Source organism: Sander lucioperca, chromosome 16, assembly GCF_008315115.2.
Source record: "Sander lucioperca isolate FBNREF2018 chromosome 16, SLUC_FBN_1.2, whole genome shotgun sequence".
Classification (NCBI taxonomy): domain Eukaryota; kingdom Metazoa; phylum Chordata; class Actinopteri; order Perciformes; family Percidae; genus Sander; species Sander lucioperca.
Window position 1 is genome coordinate 19,725,472 of NC_050188.1, and position 19,027 is coordinate 19,744,498.

Genomic DNA, 19,027 nt, shown 5'->3' on the forward strand with positions numbered 1-19,027 from the left:
GTCAGTCGGCTGCTTGCCAAAAAACTGTCATGCTGATTGCGTGGCTCAAGATGTTTCTGTTAGAGCTCTGCTTGCCAGATGAAATGTGCATTCAGTGTGGGGGTGCAAGATATATCGACTCAATATCGTTATCGCAATAGCACGTTGCGCAATATTATATCGAGGGGTGCAAGATATATCGACTCAATATAGTTATAAGTGTCACAATAAGTATGCAATATTTTGTTTATTTAATGGAGCGCTGCGTCCCGTCTGTTGGCTGTGTGGCTTTGTTGTGGTTGATTTAGAGCCCGCTTGAAACGCTATAATGATCATGTTTCATTGGCCAGTTACAGTGCCACTTGCACATGTTAGTGCACATCAGGGCACGGGTCCACTACATGACAAACCCTATGGAGCGTACCATGTGACGTGTGTGCATATTTCAACAGAGTGACAGTGTAAGTGAAGAAATAGATGGAGACAACAAAATGGAACGAATCAGAGAAGAGAAAGAAAAGTTGTGTCCTGTTCTCTTTATTTATTTTATACTGTCCAACCAGTAAAATATGTCCTGTTCTGTAGACATGGTCCTTATTTATTTATTCATGTTGTACCAGTCCAATATGACAGTCAGTTGAAATAAACCTTGTGTTGTAAGAAAAGTTGTTTAATTTGTTATGAATCTATTTTGATGCGTTTTCCTGTAACTTTTGTAATTTTACATATGTTTAAAAATATCGAAATTAATATCAATATCGCAATATTCATAATTGATATCGCAATATCACATTTTGTCAATATCGTGCCACCCTAATTCAGTGTTACTGCTGCTCGTCTTTGATCTATGAGCAGAAAACCCTTTTCAGCCTGTGTAGATAATAAACCAACCAGCAGGAAATGTTTCATCCAACTGTTTACTCCTGCTTTGCTCATATATGCGTATGCTAATAAAAGGGAATTTGCTATATCCTGGCTATTTATTCCGTGCTACCATTTGTCTCTCTGTGTGTGCGCATATTGTTTTAGAAATGAACTTAACTAGAAGAAAATGTGAACATGATAGAAAGTTAATTCTACAGCACACTGCAGGTTCTCTGCTTTGTAACAGATTTTGGAGCACCATTTTTGTATTAGTTTGAATATTGATGATGATTCAAATACCTCTTGTTTTTCTTCCTTTGTAAAGGTGATGCGTGGTGGGGGCAACCAGCGACCTTTGACCCCCAGCCAAGGTCAACAGAGTCAGCAGAATGACCAGCTGGTTGCAGCAGCAGCAGTCAACTCAGCCCTTGCCTTTGGACAGGGGTTAGCAGCAGGAGTCCCTGGTGAGTGTGACACTCTAAAACTGGTTTTATTACTCTACATGAATAAAATCCAATTGCATTTGCTAATACTGCACAATTTTCCAGATATTTAAGTTTATAAAACTGTTTAGTCTGACTGTTCAGTCAGGGACAACTACCCACCACCGCCTATTGCTACATGAAAGAAAGGAAATGCTAAAATACATTTAGGTACACTCTGAATCTTCCTTTGTTGTTGTCTCTTTCTCAGGCTACCCGGTCCTGGCCCCTGCAGCCTACTATGATCAGACGGGGGCCCTGGTGGTCAACACTGGAGGTAGGAGTGGCCCTGTCCGCCTCATGGCCCCTGCCTCCGTCATCATATCTCCTTCCGCAGCACAAGCAGGTAAGACAGCAATGCATGCAAGGTCTGGCCTGTCTCTGTTCACTCCTACCAACAGGACAAAGAAGGATGTTGTGCACACAAACAACAGATTGCACATCATGGTCTTTAAAAACATGTTCTGAATGTCATGTCCATGCAGAACATGCAATTAAGAGATTACGAGACTGTATTTTCAAGTCTGGATTTCTACAAGGAGTTCCCATGAGTATGTGTTGTTAATGTGAATGTAGACACTAGTATGGGGGATGTGGGTTTACATTAATATTAGAGATTATGCAAAGAATTGTTGGTTATGGTATATAAAAAAAAGTCTCCCTAAATGTACTCCATCTACTTAAAAATCTTTGCAGCACTTGGTCATCAATTAAATTAAGTTAGTACGAGTATTTAATGGTTATGTGATCTTTTGGAAGTTGTTAGAATGAACACTTTGGTGGGCCAGAAGGGAAACCTGTGAAATCACTTATTCTGTTGTCTGTCCCTCCAGTTGCAGCAGCAGCAGCCTCTGCAGGTGGCGCCAATGGTGGTCTAGGCGGTGGGGCCAATGGTCCATTTCGTGCCATGACGTCCCAGCAGGCTCAGCAGCAGGGTGGCCCTGGTGGCTCTCTGGGCGGAAGCTCCTTCTACGGATCCTCCTCCCTCAGCTCCTCCTCCCAGAGTTCCTCTCTTTTCTCACAGGGCTCCGGCCAGCCCGGACCAGGTTCTGCCTCCTTGGGCTTTAGCCAGCAAGCCTCCTCCTCCCTCGGTGCCACACTGGGGGCCACGCTGGGAGGCTTTGGCACTGCAGGTAGGAATACACCTTAACCATACAGTCTACTGCTGGAGAGTGTGTCAGTGGTCAGCTGAAGTTTTTGGGGTCTATAGTTTTAGATTAAATGTAAGTGGCGTTGTGGTGTGCATAAAATGTAGCTGTTAAAGTGTGGAACTTTTACATATAAATGCAAATCTGTTACATTCAAGCATTTGCCAAACAAGTTAAAAAAAATGCTGGGTAAGCCTTTTACTGCCAGGGAAAGCTCTCTGTATTTCTCAGTATACCGGAGTTGTGGTGTCTGTGGCGTCATTCCAACGCTGCCGCACCGGAAGGATGCCGATACAGTTCATTTGTACTCCTAACAAGTAGTTTATTAACTCCACAAAGCGATGAGCAGTATACAACCAACCTTATACAACCAAAGTGCTGCAACCAACCTTGCTCACTCACTCACAGTTCTTCACAGCGTAGATGCTTATTCTGGCTTTTTGATTGGTTACACAGTGTGTTGGTCTACCTGTATTACCCAATACCTTAACGGGCAGAAAGGGGGAGAGACCACAACGAAACCTGGTTATTATAAATCCCACTGCTTTTCTTAAGCACTTCAACGGTGTTTGTGTAATTACTCTCACTGCCAGAGGGGGTAGACAAAAGTTTCTCACTCCAGCTTAATGATTAAACAAATACAAGAACAGAAGAGTAACAATGCACTATTCCTCAAGATACCTTGATCTTATTTATATCTTTGTCTCCCTCTAGTGGCCAACTCAAGTGGTGGCAGCGGTTCCAGGCGGGACTCCCTGACAGGCAACAATGAGCTGTACAAACGCACGCCCTCCAGCCTCACTCCGATTGGCCATGGAGGCTTCTATAATGGCACCTTGGGCTTCAGTCCTTCACCTGGCCCTGTGGGCATGCCCCTTCCCAACCAGGGCCCCTCCCATTCCCTAACACCCCCACCTTCCCTGTCCAATCACAGCTCCTCATCCAACCTCAATCTTGGTAAGTGTCTTTGATTCAAGTGATTGAGATTACCATGGTTGATTGTGTTTTGTTTCACAGTAATGCCACTTGAATAGCTACTTTGTGACTCTGGAAATGGTGCTTATGGTAAAAACATCTTTATGTATGTCACAGAAAACACAAAATTCTGGTGCCAGGTAACAGTTTAAAATGTAATGGAATATAATGCAGTAAGGGGGATTTTGCATCCGATCACACTTGACCACAAAGTCCAGTTCATTTGATTAGTATGAATTGCAAATGTAACCATCATAGTGTGTAATACAGTTTAACTGCCGCTGTTACGTGAATGGGGCTCAGCAGAGAGACGGAGCAGGACACCGCAGCCTCTACAGCTTGTTCATGGAATCAGGGCAATGCCGATAAAGCGGTCGCAACTGTGGTTTTCATGAATTGGACTACTAGCCTAATTAATGCAAATTAAAGACCTTTTCACAGGTAATAAAACTGTCTCAATTAAATACTGACAGACAGCAGCGCAGCCTACCGCGCAGACAGAAAGCAGCAGCGAAGCGTTCAAAACCAGTCAAATCAACTAGCCACATTCAAGTAAGGGCTGTGGATGAGATGGGGGCTGGCTGCTCAAAATCGGACGTTTAGGCGCACATGATTTTCCTTTGATGCTGGCTAAAAACCCTCTTTGTGGGGTTGCCAAAACTTTCTCTATACAGGAAAAACCCTGGCTTAACGCATGGATCTGTCACATGCATACTCTTAAGTACTAGGCCTAAACGGGACATTTTTGTAGATGCCCTAGTCTCATAGCCAAGAAATGTATTGTTCACATATCTACATTGATTTTGTAAGGTCAGATGTATGTAATTAGATGTTACATTTACACATTGATTTTAAACAAGTGGTACTAAATGTGTCCTACCTACCTCGAAATCAACGTCTGTTCCATTTTTTTAGGCAGCATGTTTTCAGGGAGTAATTACGACTTTTGTTGCTGCTTGTGTGTTTTCCATGATTGGCAGTTGACAGAGTAAAGTGTAATACAAACACTTGAGTGTGATGAAACAACAATCAAACAAACTGACGGAGCCAAGTCGAGGCTTTATAATTACTGTGATAGATTACCTGGCTTTAGCTATTTTAAGTCTTTAAAGTTGTCATACTATACAGATATGAACTGTAGTAAATAGCTGCTTTTGAAAGGAGGAAACCGATCTCTGACATCCTCAATTACAGTGTGTACAGACACTAACTAGAATATTTGTAAATATCACCAGGTTACAAATCAAGCCCGTCCACCAGCAACAAAACCAAAGACAAGTGTTTAGCTAACACCTGGCACAGATGTTGCTTGAGAATTTTTACAATGCATTTTACTTTTAAATACACAGGTTAGACTCAATGTCAAACAACACAATCTAATGCTGTTGAACACATTAAAGGATAATAATTCTTAATGTAGGCCAGCTCAATATTTGAGGCAGTGCTGCCATCCAGTGCTATGTTTCTGTGATGCATAGCTATAATGCAATTTTCATGATCTCAGAATTTTAGTACTGCAGTGTCATCAATTAAAGAATAATCCATGGTCTTGCTTTTTTGGTTCAGGCCCTGTATCTCAGGTTTCCTCTAATCCCAGTGCTTGGACTATTAGACTCAGAGTTTGAACAGTACCAGTTCTAACAATCACCTCCCTATTCTCTCTGACCACACAGGAGGCCTGACCAATGGCAGTGGACGTTTCATCTCTGCAGCTCCAGGAGCAGAGGCCAAGTACCGCAGCGCAGCCAGCTCAGGCTCCTCCCTCTTTTCACCCAGCAGTCAGCTGTTCCCGTCGTCACGGCTACGATACGGCATGTCAGACGTGATGCCGTCGGGCCGTAGCCGCCTGCTGGAGGACTTCAGGAACAACCGCTACCCCAACCTGCAGCTCAGAGACATCGCTGGCCACATCATGGAGTTCAGCCAGGACCAGCACGGCAGCAGGTACACACACATGTACTGGGACAGCCAATATCTCAGTGTATAGGGCCCTTAAGGCAGTTGCTAAAATCAGTTAAGGGTAGGACGATGTTCAGCACAGACTGTGAACAGGCTGGATTTGTTTCAAACGTTTCAAAGTTACAGCCCTCGGACAATATATGACTACTGTCATATTTTCAGTAGGGCTGCACGATTAATCTAATCACAATCACAATGTCACACTGTGTGATTACATAAACAAAAAGGTGTGCTGTATGCTTGACACTTTGTGTGCACTCCCTTTACACTCCCTTTACATCATCTTTGCTACCTCTTTTTCCTCTCGCTTTTCCCTCACACAGCCACTACGCTAAATCCAACACCACTCATGGTAGCTCTCCTCGCTTCACCACTCTGACGTCACTCACTCGCCTGCCATTCTCGCCCTCACTAATGCCTGATTTATAGTTGTGTGTTGAATCTATGCTGAATCTGTCCTATGAATTGCTCTCCCCATGGATGTATTAAGCGTGCCCCTCGTAACAACGTCCACGAAAGATGACCAGTGACCAGTCAGTCTGTTTAGGCAGTAGCGCGTGGGCCGCGTATGGTCACGTGAGTATCAGAAGTGTAGGGGTTTAAGAGCATGCAGCAGGGTTTCCGCGGGGTCTTAAAAAGTCTTTAAATCAAAATTGAAGGCCTTAAAAAGTCTTTCAATTAGCTGAAATATTGTGTCTAGGTCCTAAATTAATTTTAGACGGGTCTTACTTTTCCTACGTCCATGTAACGCTACCTCTAATGCTCATTGAAATGCTCTCGCAGTGCTTAAGAATATATATATTTTTTTTATTCCTTGGTGTTGTAGATTAAAGTAATTTAATCTATCCTTGCAGATGTTCCCAAAGTATTAGCGCTAACATGAGCTGACATGGCTATTGTTAGCCTCGCTACTGTAGTGGCTTATTCCCACAGACAGTGCTTATGCCACGAAGCGTTTATGTTACTCATTAAAAGTGGCATCCATCCATCCGTCCATCCATCTTCGTCCGCTTATCCAGTATCTGGTCGCGGGAGGAGCAGCTCCAGCAGGGGACCCCAAACTTCCCTTTCCCAAGCCACATTAACCAGGCATTCCCAGGCCAGGTTGGAAATATAATCCCTCCACCTAGTCCTGGGTCTTCCCCGAGGCCTCCTCCCAGCTGGACGTACCTGGAACACCTCCCTAGGGAGGCGCCCAGGGGGCCATCCTTACCAGATGCCCGAACCACCTCCACTGGCTCCTTTCAATGCGAAGGAGCAGCGGCTCTACTCCAAGCTCCTCACGGATGACTGTGCTTCTCACCGTATCTCTAAGGGAGACGCCAGCCACCCTCCTGAGGAAACCCATTTTAGCCGCTTGTACCCTGGATCTCGTTCTTTCGGTCATGACCCAGCCTTCATGACCATAGGTGAGGGTAGGAACGAAAACTGACCGGTAGATCGAGAGCTTTGTCTTCTGGCTCAGCTCTCTTTTTGTCACAACGGTGCGATAAATTGAATGTAATACTGCACCCGCTGCGCCGATTCTCCAACCAGTCTCCCGCTCCATTGTCCCCTCACTCGCGAACAAGACCCCAAGGTATTTAAACTCCTTCACTTGGGGTAAGGACTCATTCCCTACCTGGAGAAGGCACTCCATCGGTTTCCTGCTGAGAACCATGGCCTCAGATTTAGAAGTGCTGATCCTCATCCCAGTCGCTTCACACTCGGCTGCGAACCGATCCAGTGAGTGCTGAAGGTCACAGGCCGATGATGCCATCAGGACCACATCATCTGCAAAGAGCAGCGATGAGATCCCCAGCCCACCGAACTGCAACCCCTCTCCACCACGACTACGCCTCGATATCCTGTCCATAAATACTACAAACAGGATTGGTGACAAACTGCAGCCCTGGTGGAGGCTAACCCTCACCTGAAACGCGTCCGACTTACTGCCGAGAACCCGGACACAGCTCTCGCTTTGGTCGTACAGAGATTGGATGGTAGTAGGAGTTCCTCAAAAGAGCTCCTTTTACCTCCTCAGTTGAGGTCAACAGCGTCCCATCCTTACTGTATACAGCTTGGATGGTTTCCCGCTTCCCCCTCCTTAGGTGGCAAACGGTTTTCCAGAAGCACCTTGGTGCCGACCGAAAGTCCTTATCCGAACTTTTCCCACACCCGCTGCTTTGCCTCTTTCACAGCAGAGGCTGCAGCCCTTCAGCCCTTCGGTACCTTGCAACTGCCTCCGGAGTCCTCTGGGATAACTTATCCCGGAAAGACTCCTTCTTCAGTCGGACAGCTTCCCTGACCACTGGTGTCCACCACGGTGTTCGTGGGTTACCGTCCCTTGAGGCACCTAAGACCCTAAGACCACAGCTCCCTGCCGCAGCTTCAGCAATGGAAACTTTGAACATTGTCCACTCAGGTTTAATGCCCCCAGCCTCCACAGGGATGCACGAAAAGCTCCGCCGGAGGTGTGAGTTGAAAGTCTATCGGACAGGGACAACGTAGCGGCACTCAGCCGGGGGCTTATGAGTATCCCCACACCCTGGGCAACTCCAGAGAAGAAAAGAGAACAACCCCTATCCAGGAGTATGGTTCCAGAATTGTGCGTTGAGGTAAGCCCCACCAGATCCAACTGGTAGCGCTCCACCTCCCGCACCAGTTCCGGCTCCTTCCCCCACAGAGAGGTGACATTCCACATCCCCAGAGCCAGCCTCTGCCGCCCGGGTCTGGTCCGTCGAGGCCCCTGACCTTCACCGCCACCCATGTGGCAGCACACCCGACTCTAGCGGTTCCTCCCACAGGTGACAGAGAGATGCCATGTAGCTTTTTCGGGCTGTGCCTGGCCGGGCTCCGTGGCAAGGGGGCCCCAGGGTTCCTCCGGGCAGGGTCACTCTATCTCTTCCTCGTTTACTCATAGGGTTTTTGAACCATTCTTTGTCTGGCCCCTCACCTGAGACCACTTTGCCATGGAGCACAAAGCTCCAGACAACACAGCCCTCAGGTTCATAGGGACACACAAACCTCTCCACCACGATAAGGTGATGGTTCCCGGAGAAGAAAAGTGGCATTATGGTGAATAATAACGTTATGCCATTTATGCCTGGTCAATGTTCCGCAATGTGGAGTTTTGTGTGATGGAATGTGTGATCACGTTCTACTATTAAACATACTAAAGGCGAGCATAGAGATACAAATATATGTATAATTATACAGTCTATACTGGCGGTATAGGCATAAGCCAATCGACATGCAGCCATCAGCCAGTTCTGCCGAGTATCTGGCGGCTCCATTCCCGGCAGTACCTCCACACTGCCTAGGCAAGACCCAAACAGCAGCTTCGCAACTCCTGTAAGCGACACTTCGCAGCAGGTAACGTTAGCCAGTAGCTGCTTAAATATGTTTACATGCTGAAACTAAACGGTGTAACGTTAAAATGTGGCAGTATTTCACTGGAAATGATTCCAACACTGGAACATTCAACAGCCTGCAGTTAAAGACTCAGAGTTGTCGGAGAAACAACAAATAACCTAATGGTATGTTCAATTACAGTTGGTAAGTTAGTGGTGCATTCAGTGTTATTGTAAAATACCCATTTGTCATCTAGTGGTTCTTCTGTTGTCGTATAACTGCAATTGAATAGTAAAATAAGTTTTGTTATAAGTAATTGTTAATTATTAAGTTAATCATTCTTAATTAAAAAAAAAAAAATTTGACCATATGACCTTAGCAATACACAAGCCGTGCTCTTCTTTATTTTAGTGTATCGATTCAGGCACCGTTAAGGCACCAATACCATTTTATAAGTTTAATTGTTTTAGGACCGGTATCAGAAAACGATGTCCAACCCTTCTCTGGGTCCTCCACAGGGTGACTAGACGCCAGTCTTATAATACGAATGAGGAAATCAGAATTGTTTCAGATGTTTCCAGACTCTGACATCTGCCGTTTTTTTGTTTTGTTTTTAATGTTGTGATATAGGTCTTAAATTTTGTAAGATACTAATGAAAGGTTTGGTCTTAAGTCTTAAATTTGACTTTGTACAACATTTTGTAACTGTTGTCTGCATCAGGGTTTGTAGGTTTTACAAAGTATATTTTGTAATTTAATCACTAGTTGTTGTTATTATAGTACTAGTAATATTATATTACACCCATCTTGAATGTCATCGTTTATAAGGGCATACAAAATGTATTGATTTTAATAAGAATTTGAGTTTTGTTTATGCTCGTTTAACTTAAAATACACATTAAAAATTTTAGTAGCTTATTTTCTGCATTTTCCTTGATAATCAAGTAAGCTCATGATACCATTAAATCGCAATTGTAATCGCAGTATTGTAAATTGCAATCACAATATGACTTTCTCCAAATTGTGCAGCCCTAATTTTCAGGTCATGCTCAATATATACTGGTATAGACTCCTTAAACTACGTGCCTCTGAGTAGAATGTGATGGGGTTATTTCAGACATGGCCTTTAGTTTAGTCATGACAGTTTAGTCTGTGTTACCTATTTAGGCCGTATATGATAAATCATTTGTACTGATAATGGAACAAACTGTGTACCTCTTTTATGTGAAACAATCCAGAGATGGGCTAATTTGAGGGCAGCGCCCCTGGAGGTCACTCTGTGGTCCTGGTTTCTGGGTCTGTCTGGCTTGAACCAGCCCTGCCTCAGATGCAGTTGCACTTTTCCACTGAAATGATTTATTAATACACCATGACGTCCAGTCTGCACATTCCAGACACTTTCTTTCCTCAGTCTTTTCAACATCACTGTCCTTTTTATCTCTGCTTTTTGGTTGGCATCCATCACTTCACCTCACAGGCTGCATGGTTCCTTCTCCTTGTCTTTTCTCCACTCTGAAACTCTTTGAAAACTGAGGGGAACTGTTCCCTCAGGTTAAAGATATAGGAGCAGCTCTCTCTGTCTTTGTACATCTGTTTCACGTTATTGCTCTGTCACTGTCTGATGTGTTTGTCTTTGTCTTCAAGTTCATCCAAACTTTGTGAATCCACTCTATATACTGGGTTTAAGGAGAGCAGGCTTTATACTTTCTCATGAGTCTTTTTTTATATATATTGCAAAAACTTTGAAAACGAAATTGAAGAATAACAAAAGAAGAGGTATCTGTGGTTAATATAATGCTTATTCTCTCTGTCTCTAACAGGTTTATCCAGTTGAAATTGGAGCGAGCCAGTTCAGCGGAGCGCCAGCTTGTCTTCAGTGAGATACTGCAGGCGGCCTACCAGCTCATGGTGGATGTCTTTGGAAATTATGTCATCCAGAAGTTCTTTGAGGTGTGTATGAAAATTCAAGTCATTGTCAACAAGGTGTAAAAAAGTTAATTTGAGTCGCCGAGATTGAATTAATGGGGACATCTCAGTCAGTGATTCTCTAATACTGCACCTGAGTTTTATCTGCTTTGTGGCCTGTGTGCAGTGTCTGAAATTAACTTTTTGACTTACCGGCCAAGTTGGCGGGTAGAAAAAAAAAATTCACTGGCCAAGCATATTTTTAATCCCCCAAAATATTAAATTGAAGGTTTTTTGTAACTTAGGTCTACATAACAAGCATTTATGGTTGGGGTTGCAAGTCCTGCTGGTAGGGATGTTAATGATTAACCGACAATAGGATTTAACCGATTAGCCTAAAATTATCAGTTAAACCAATATTAATTAAAAAAAAAAAAACTAACTTTGAACAAGCAAGTTGCGTTTTAAGCTTTTCTTTTTTCCCTGCTTGTGGAGAGCTACGTGACGCATGAAACTATATCAATGAGCACCAGTGAGTTAAATCGGCCGGCCGAGAGTATACCAGGCAGGCACACAGCTGACAACCTGCAGGTGGAGACAGGCTCGGACACACACGCCGTGGGCCGCTGTGGACTTGTGTCGGTCCCGCAAGCGGTTTCAGGAAAGTGGCTGTGTGTGTCCGACAATGCACAGAACATTAACACCGGTACAAGTCTACAGCTGTCCACGGACATGGAGTGCGGAAAATGTGTCAGAGCCTCCTGGACGGGTGAACTGAGACTCTGTTTCATGCTTGTCGGTCAAAGGTTAATGATCGATTAACATTTAATTTCATTGTGCTTTCTTTTGGAAGGCTGGCTGCCAAAAATCGCTAGCCTAATGTCGTCATACTCAGATTCTAGTCAGAATATGAGTCAGATACTGCTCCATTGGGCTGTGATTATGGGGCGTGTTTCAGCCGAACCAGGAAAGAAAATGCCTCTGCGCTCAATTGGATAGACCTACAACCAATCAGAGCAACGGAGACAGACGCCACAGAAGCTGCAAGTCAAAGGCAGGCTTCGACAGAGCAAAGGCAGAGTTTCCGTGTCGTGCGGACGGGCGTGGCAATGTGTATACATACGTGATCGCGGTTCTCTGTTCCTCCTTTTAAAATGAATGCGCTGTCCATATCTTCTATAACAGACGCGATGGCAGCCATCTTTGTTGTAAACAAATTCAACCCAAGCGCTCTTTGGTGACGTGACTGTTGATCATCTGTCCATCATCGATAAAGCCCGCCCTGACAATTTGATTGGTCCGAACAGCTGTGGTTCGAGCATAGTTGCGCCACAACGGATCAAGTCCAGACTGAACTTCCCAACCTCAAATGTTGTGGGCGGGGCTAAGTTAGGCTGGCATCCAGGCTAAATTGCCACTTACTAGCTAATTAATTAGCCTGAGGTAAATGCTAGCTATCAGTTAACAGAAGTGACGTGGTGGCTGGGATCTGGTGTGTGTGTGTGTGCATGCATGCGTGCGTGTCGGTCGGTGTGTCGGTCCGCCCCCGCGAAGCTCTGACATGCAAACAGCAGAGGAACAGAAGAAAGTAGCTGCACCTTCACCAAATTGAAGACTGAAAAAAAGAACTATTTTGGTACAAACATTTATTCGTCATGTGGTGGATAGCCCTCTGAGATTTACTTGCCAAACAGAAAATGTACCCGCATTTGGCGACTGGCGAGTGTTAATTTCAGACCCTGCCTGTGTGGCTATGTAATGTATCTGGTATTGTGTTGTGTATTATCAAATGGATTAGAGGATTTACAGGCTTATTTTGTGTGTGTATTTGTTTCAGTTCGGCAGCCTGGACCAGAAGCTGGCTCTGGCAGAGAGGATCCGAGGTCATGTGCTGTCTCTGGCCTTGCAGATGTACGGCTGCAGGGTCATTCAGAAAGCTCTGGAGTTCATCCCCTCTGATCAGCAGGTCATTGTAAGTACACTAGTTCTCTTTGCACTGTATGAAATATAAACAATGGAAACAGACTGTGCCTTTGTACTAAAATGACCTTAATTGAACCTTTCCTGCCATAACCCTGCTGTGATTTTGGCTTGTTACTTGGCTAAATATCCTTTTTGAAATGTTCCAATTGTAAAGCATATCTACTATCCATGTACTCATATTTCAGTCGTGAATGAGGGTGCATTGCTCATGGATCACTAATTTCTGTTTATATAGCAGAATACTGCATTGATAAAGAAGTGCGCTGCTCACTCTGAAATGGCATTTTTCATCTACATTATTGGTTTTATGTTGGAGCTGCCTCGTGGAGCAGCAGGTTCCTTGCAGGCATTCTGTCATCAACGATGAATGAGGCTAATGATACCACAGTTTATATGCAAATGTTGAACTGCAGGTGTTAAGATAAATCTAGCTGAATATCAACAGGAAGTAATTGTGCTTAAATTCAGTTGTTTTGGGGAAAGAAAAGGTGTGTGTGTGTGTGTGTGTGTGTGTGTGTGTGTGTGTGTGTGTGTGTGTGTGTGTGTGTGTGTGTGTGTGTGTGTGTGTGTGTGTGTGTGTGTGTGTGTGTGTGTGTGTGTGTGTGTGTGTGTGTGTGTGTGTGTGTGTGTAAGGTATCCATCTCTCCTTAATGAACCTCAATAGATTTCTCCAGGGCAGCTGTTCGAAGCCCAATGTTATTTGTTGGGCTGTGAGAAATGAAGGAGAGTTTGGAAAATGCTTTCAGGCAATATTTGATTTCTCACAAACAATGACATGCCCTTCTCCACACTCTGTCTCTTGCTCTGCTCTCCCTCTTCCTTTACCTCTGTCCTCCCTGCAGAGTGAGATGGTGCGGGAGCTGGACGGCCATGTGTTGAAGTGTGTGAAGGACCAGAACGGTAACCACGTGGTGCAGAAGTGTATCGAGTGTGTCCAGCCTCACGCGCTGCACTTCATCATAGACGCCTTTAAGGGACAGGTGGGTCCCCTCTGTGAGCGCACACTCGCAATATATTTTCACATTCGATCACTGAGGCCTGCCAGTGCTTGGCTGACATCCACACACACATACATTTACTTGTGTGCACTAGGGCTGAACGATATACCGTTATCGTATCTATATCTAGATATGAACATTCAAGATATTAATATCGAAAAAGTAACGATATAAACGATAGATTTTCCTCCGCGCACGCCCTGCATGTACAGCTCTGGCAGTCACCATAATCACTTTTACGATTGCCCTTGAACGCACCATTACGGCCAGCCAACCACAAAGCTTAATTAATGTGGATCGACAGCTGAAGCCAGCCAATGACAAACATAGAAGGGCAGGAGTGAGGGAGACGGAGACTGACGCACACACACAGGACATTCACAGCGGGGAAATCGAAACGAAAGAAAAGTAACATGAGTGCGGAAGATAATGCGGCCGGTGGCGATGCAGAAACTAATTTTGTGCCAAAACATAAATCATCCTCCATTATTTGGAGGTATTTTGGATTTAGAAAGGATGATGTCAACCAGAGCGAGGTGTTGTGCAAGTCGTGCTTGGCGAAAATTGCGACGAAGCAAGGTAGCACAACAAACATGTTTCACCACCTGAAACAACACATCATGTGCTGCACGAAGAGTGTATGACAATGAGAGAAACACTGGGGACTTCTCAGTCATCCCAAAAGAGGCCCAAGCAAAGAATGATTGCTGATGCTTCCACCAGCTGCTGCATTTTATTTTTTTTTGTTAAAGCAGAGCTGCAGTAAACATTTTTATTTTTTTATTTATTGATTGGTGACTATGTTACAGTAATGTTGATGACTGGCAGTGAGTTCTAATCAATAAAACTGCACTCTTTTGTATTATGATGTGTTTATTTTTCTGAAAAATGCTTGACTTTCACCGAACCCGTAGTCATATCGTATCGATATCGAGATATCTGGCACGAATATCGAGATATGAAATTTTGTCCATATCGTTCAGCCCTAGTGTGCACGCATACACTGTCGCTGCGTTAAGGCAAGCATATTGTAACCGCCGAAGTACATAGACACATGTACTCAGTCCTTTCCAGGGACATGGTATGTTGCTACGGCAACAGAAACCTCAGCCCAGTGGCAACATCTTCCATCCGCCAGCTAAATGTTACATTAGCATAAAGTGTTAAAAGAAAGATTTTGTGTCCATGCATGTACCTTTTGTAAAATACTAATGAAAGGTTTCAGTTTTGAGGAGCCAGGATGTCAGGATGCTCTGACAGTTAATCTCACTGATGTGAGTGTTTTTGCTTCTCACACATTTGCATGTTGTGTAACTGCATGCTTTCTACACGGTGGCTCAGATTTGTTTGTGTAGCTGAAAGAATGAGAGGAATTTGCCTTCACCTTCCCTGCAGGGGTGGGCAGTGTGTGTGAAAGTATGCCTATGATAGTTTTTTTTTTGCTGTAATCCAAGGGACTTTCGGTGCCTTTTAGGGAAAACGGTTTAAACCAAGGTAAATTAGTGCCGTATTCAACTCACAGCAACAGGACCATTTGGTGTATGTGTTGAATAAGTAAACACGTGTAATTATGTGCGTCTCTCAGGTCTTTGCCCTCTCCACTCATCCTTATGGCTGCCGAGTCATCCAGCGCATTCTTGAACACTGCCTTCCTGAACAGACGCTGCCTATACTGGAGGAGCTCCATCAACACACAGAACAGCTTGTGCAGGTAACGCACACAAACTAGCACTCGCTGCTTTCTTTCTTCTTCTGCCAGTTATGTTTTTCAGGATGGTGACACTGCATAAAGCGTCTCTCAGTCCAGATTTTTGAAGTTGGATGCGTGTTTGATGTGACGTCAGAAGCACCAGCTGGTGTCCTCACGTTTTAGGTAATGTTTCTGTGTGGTTTGTTTTATTTAGGACCAGTACGGCAACTATGTGATTCAGCACGTTTTGGAGCACGGCCGAGCTGAGGATAAGAGCAAGATAGTGGCTGAGATCAGAGGCAATGTCCTGGGACTCAGCCAGCACAAGTTTGCAAGGTAAATTCCAGAACACAAATACAAGGTTTCAGTCTCATCTTCCCTCCTTCTTTAAAACGGGTTTCTTTTGTTTCTCCACAATTGGAGCCAGACTTTATCTCTTTTAAATGTACCTTCATGTTCATCCCTCCCTTCTTTTCTCTAGTAATGTGGTGGAGAAGTGTGTGACCCATGCATCACGGGCAGAACGGGCAGTGCTGATAGAAGAGGTGTGCAGCCTGACTGAGGGCCCCCACAGTGCCTTATACACCATGATGAAGGACCAGTACGCCAACTATGTGGTGCAGAAGATGATCGATGTGGCCGAGCCCTCCCAGCGCAAGATCGTAATGCACAAGGTAGGCGGGGAGGTTGTTGTATGCGTCCCATCAAAATTTTGGGATACTGGAGGTTGTTTCAAACCTCTTCCAGGCTAATGTTATTATTTTGGTGGTAGAAACTGAAATCTTGCCCTAGACAGATGTGGCACACAGGGTGATACTGTATTGATCTGGTCAGCTATTTTTTTTAATTTTTTTTTATTTTATAAATAGAAAGGTTTAGTAAGGAGAGGAGCTTTCAGGCTTGCAATGTTACAATTAATGTCTTATTTACAATATTTTCCCTTCAAAGCAATCAAAAGACCATATACGTGTAATTAAAGGGTTTAGAACATAATCGATTGTATTATGGATATATACTGTATATATTCAACCCTTTCACTCATGTGTAGGGTGAACAAGGCAAATACAATGCCATTGTTGTTCTGCAATTATTGTTATTTTTTCATATTTGGAGCCACGGAAGCCCTAAAAAAAGGTGTGTTGGAAGTGCTCACTGCCCATATCCAATGTGAACATGTGCAACACGTTTTTTTTGTTTGTTTTTTAGGGCTGTCAGCATTAATGTGTTAATCACAGTGCGATTAAGGGCCGAGCATAACGCGTTCATTTTTTTTAATCGCATGCCGCCATTTATTAATTTGTTTTACACTTCACTCAGCTTCGCGTCGTGCCTAACAACACCCCTTAGCTGTTCTAAAATCACTAGAATCTACGGCCTCTTGCTGCACCTTTACTTATCATCAAGCTGCCATACTTCCTCGTAACACATCCTGCTGTTGCAGGCATGATGGAGAAAGACAGCAGCAACACAACTCTGAATGGCGCTTTTTATTTTCCAAAACTCCCGGACGGCTCAGTAGACAAGTCGAAAGCCATATGCACATTGTGTAAAGCCGAATTAAAATATCACCGAAGCACGTCAAGCTTGAGCTACCACCTACGAGCTAAGCATAGTACGGTTAACGTGACTCAGGTTGATGCTAGCGGGCTCAGGCAAAGCACTTTTTTGGAGTGTGCTACTTGCTGACCTGTGGATGAAACCAAATCCAAAAACAATTACTACAGCTCTTGCGAAATGGGTGAAATAATAAACAAATACAAATCTTAAAGTCAAGTTCATAAAGTAACTTTCTTTGCATTAATTTGATTCCAAATTAAGATACACTGGTAAGAATTGCTTTCCATTGTTAATATGTACTTAAAAACAGTTCTGAAATGCAAAATAATAGAATTTTAATCATGTGATAAAACGTGATTAATCACGATTAACTAGAAATTCTGCGATTAAGAAAAGATTAATCGTTTGACAGATCTAGTTTTTTTGTCTCTGTGCAGATCCGGCCTCACATTTCCACCCTGAGGAAGTACACGTATGGAAAACACATCCTGGCTAAGCTGGAGAAGTACTACATGAAGAATGGCGTTGACCTGGGTCCTCTCTGTGGCCCTCCCAATGGCATCATGTAACCCCCTCCCCCCAGCCTGACATAATCAAGTCTACGACATGATCTACTTCTCCCCCCCACCCTTTACCTCCGCCTCCTTAAGCTGTCATGTCTACCAGCCCCACCCTCATGTCCCTGTCTGACCCTACAGAGGACATCATGCCCACTTTCCCCCTGCAAATCCTACTCGCCAAGGACGTTGAGTACCCCTTGTTTCCATGACAACCCCTTCGGGAGGAGCCTGTTGCTACAGGCAGCCTTAGTTTTTTGTGAGATTTGTTTGCCCCTCCCCCACCTGATCCCAGGCCCACTGTACTGGGGGAGGGAGAGGAGGAGGACGGAGTAGAGAGAGAGGTGAGACCTGTTCCACTAATCGCTCCGCTCCCTCCTTTTTTGTGTTTTTCCTTTCATTTCCTCTTTTCTGATAAACTCAAGTCATTTCACTTTTTGCTACTGCTGCACACACAATCCTAGTATCCCCTCCTCCTCCCATCCTAGCTATTTACCACTATGAGGTGGAACTAGTATTTAATTTGTCAGATGTCACAGAATCATAGAAGAATACACACATGCCATTAGCTAACCAGCAGACAGATCATTTAGCATGGGAGATTCGTTTTCTGGTCTTGCTTCTATAAATATAACGTGTATACTTGGTGTAGACCTTTGCATATATATATATAAATATATATATAAAACTTTGTAGTTTTTCTGGTTTTTGATGTTGAATCTGTATCTATAATGTATCCTAGTAGTGACCACATACTTCTGACTGTATAATTGTACATTTGTAAACCCTTGTAATGTAAAAGTGCTTTACCACCCTTTTTGGTATGAGAAGAAAAATGGAAAAAATCTCACTCTGAAAAATCTTAGAAAAAAAACCCTGTGCATTTCAGTGTATATTCTCACCTCCTTGGTTGTGACATATGAGTTGTTGTATATTGTAAATTGTAATATCAAATTTTTGTTTTGAAAAGCCCTTTCTATACAGCGTAGTACTTGTACAAAGATTCGCCACGCTTGGTTTTATCTTTATCTTGTCACTGCTTAACTTAAGACGTCGATCTCCCACTGACTCCCAATTGGACACGTTCTGTTAGACTTAGTGGTGGTTTATGTTGAAGGTTTTTTGTTTTTGACCTTTTTTTAAGATCTTTTTATAGGAATGCTTTACCCCATGAAATGTGTCATGTGTATGGGTATACTGGCTGGGTGGGAGAAATAACTTTTACTCATTTAACCTCCCCCGCCCCCCCAAACCCCTCTATTACTCATGACTGTTTTCAGAGTGGTAAACCCATGGATTGTACAGAGGAGATTCTTGTGTTTTTTGGCATTTATCTAGTGCTGTAAGTGCTGTATCATACTGTCTATGTCCTTTTGGGTGAGAGAGGCAGCCCGCCACAGTGCGGTGTACATTTGGAGCAGCCTTGTGTATATTTACTACGAGCACACCTGTAACCATATGTGTATAGTTAACAGAACCTGTGTATGCTTATTGCCTGGGCAACTATTTTTTGTAACTCCTGTTGTAGATTGTCTCTAAACAATTGTGTGATCTTTATTTTGAAACCAAACTGAACAAAAAAACTTTGAAAATGTAA

The 19,027-nt window shown here is 43.8% G+C and overlaps 1 protein-coding gene across 4 annotated transcripts in view; it reads left to right on the plus strand.

Moving 5' to 3' along the window:
• pum1 (pumilio RNA-binding family member 1) overlaps positions 1-19,027 on the plus strand; it is a 33,521-nt gene extending 14,494 nt beyond the window's left edge. For all 4 annotated transcript variants that reach the window (XM_031323031.2, XM_031323032.2, XM_031323034.2 and 1 more), the window contains exons 12-23: positions 1,169-1,307; positions 1,537-1,671; positions 2,159-2,458; positions 3,188-3,430; positions 5,122-5,392; positions 10,561-10,690; positions 12,483-12,617; positions 13,471-13,608; positions 15,212-15,337; positions 15,531-15,652; positions 15,798-15,990; positions 17,311-19,027. In XM_031323031.2, the coding sequence (XP_031178891.2) occupies positions 1,169-1,307; positions 1,537-1,671; positions 2,159-2,458; positions 3,188-3,430; positions 5,122-5,392; positions 10,561-10,690; positions 12,483-12,617; positions 13,471-13,608; positions 15,212-15,337; positions 15,531-15,652; positions 15,798-15,990; positions 17,311-17,442 (2,064 nt within the window). In that variant the 3' untranslated portion in view covers positions 17,443-19,027. The remainder of the gene's footprint in view (positions 1-1,168; positions 1,308-1,536; positions 1,672-2,158; positions 2,459-3,187; positions 3,431-5,121; positions 5,393-10,560; positions 10,691-12,482; positions 12,618-13,470; positions 13,609-15,211; positions 15,338-15,530; positions 15,653-15,797; positions 15,991-17,310) is intronic.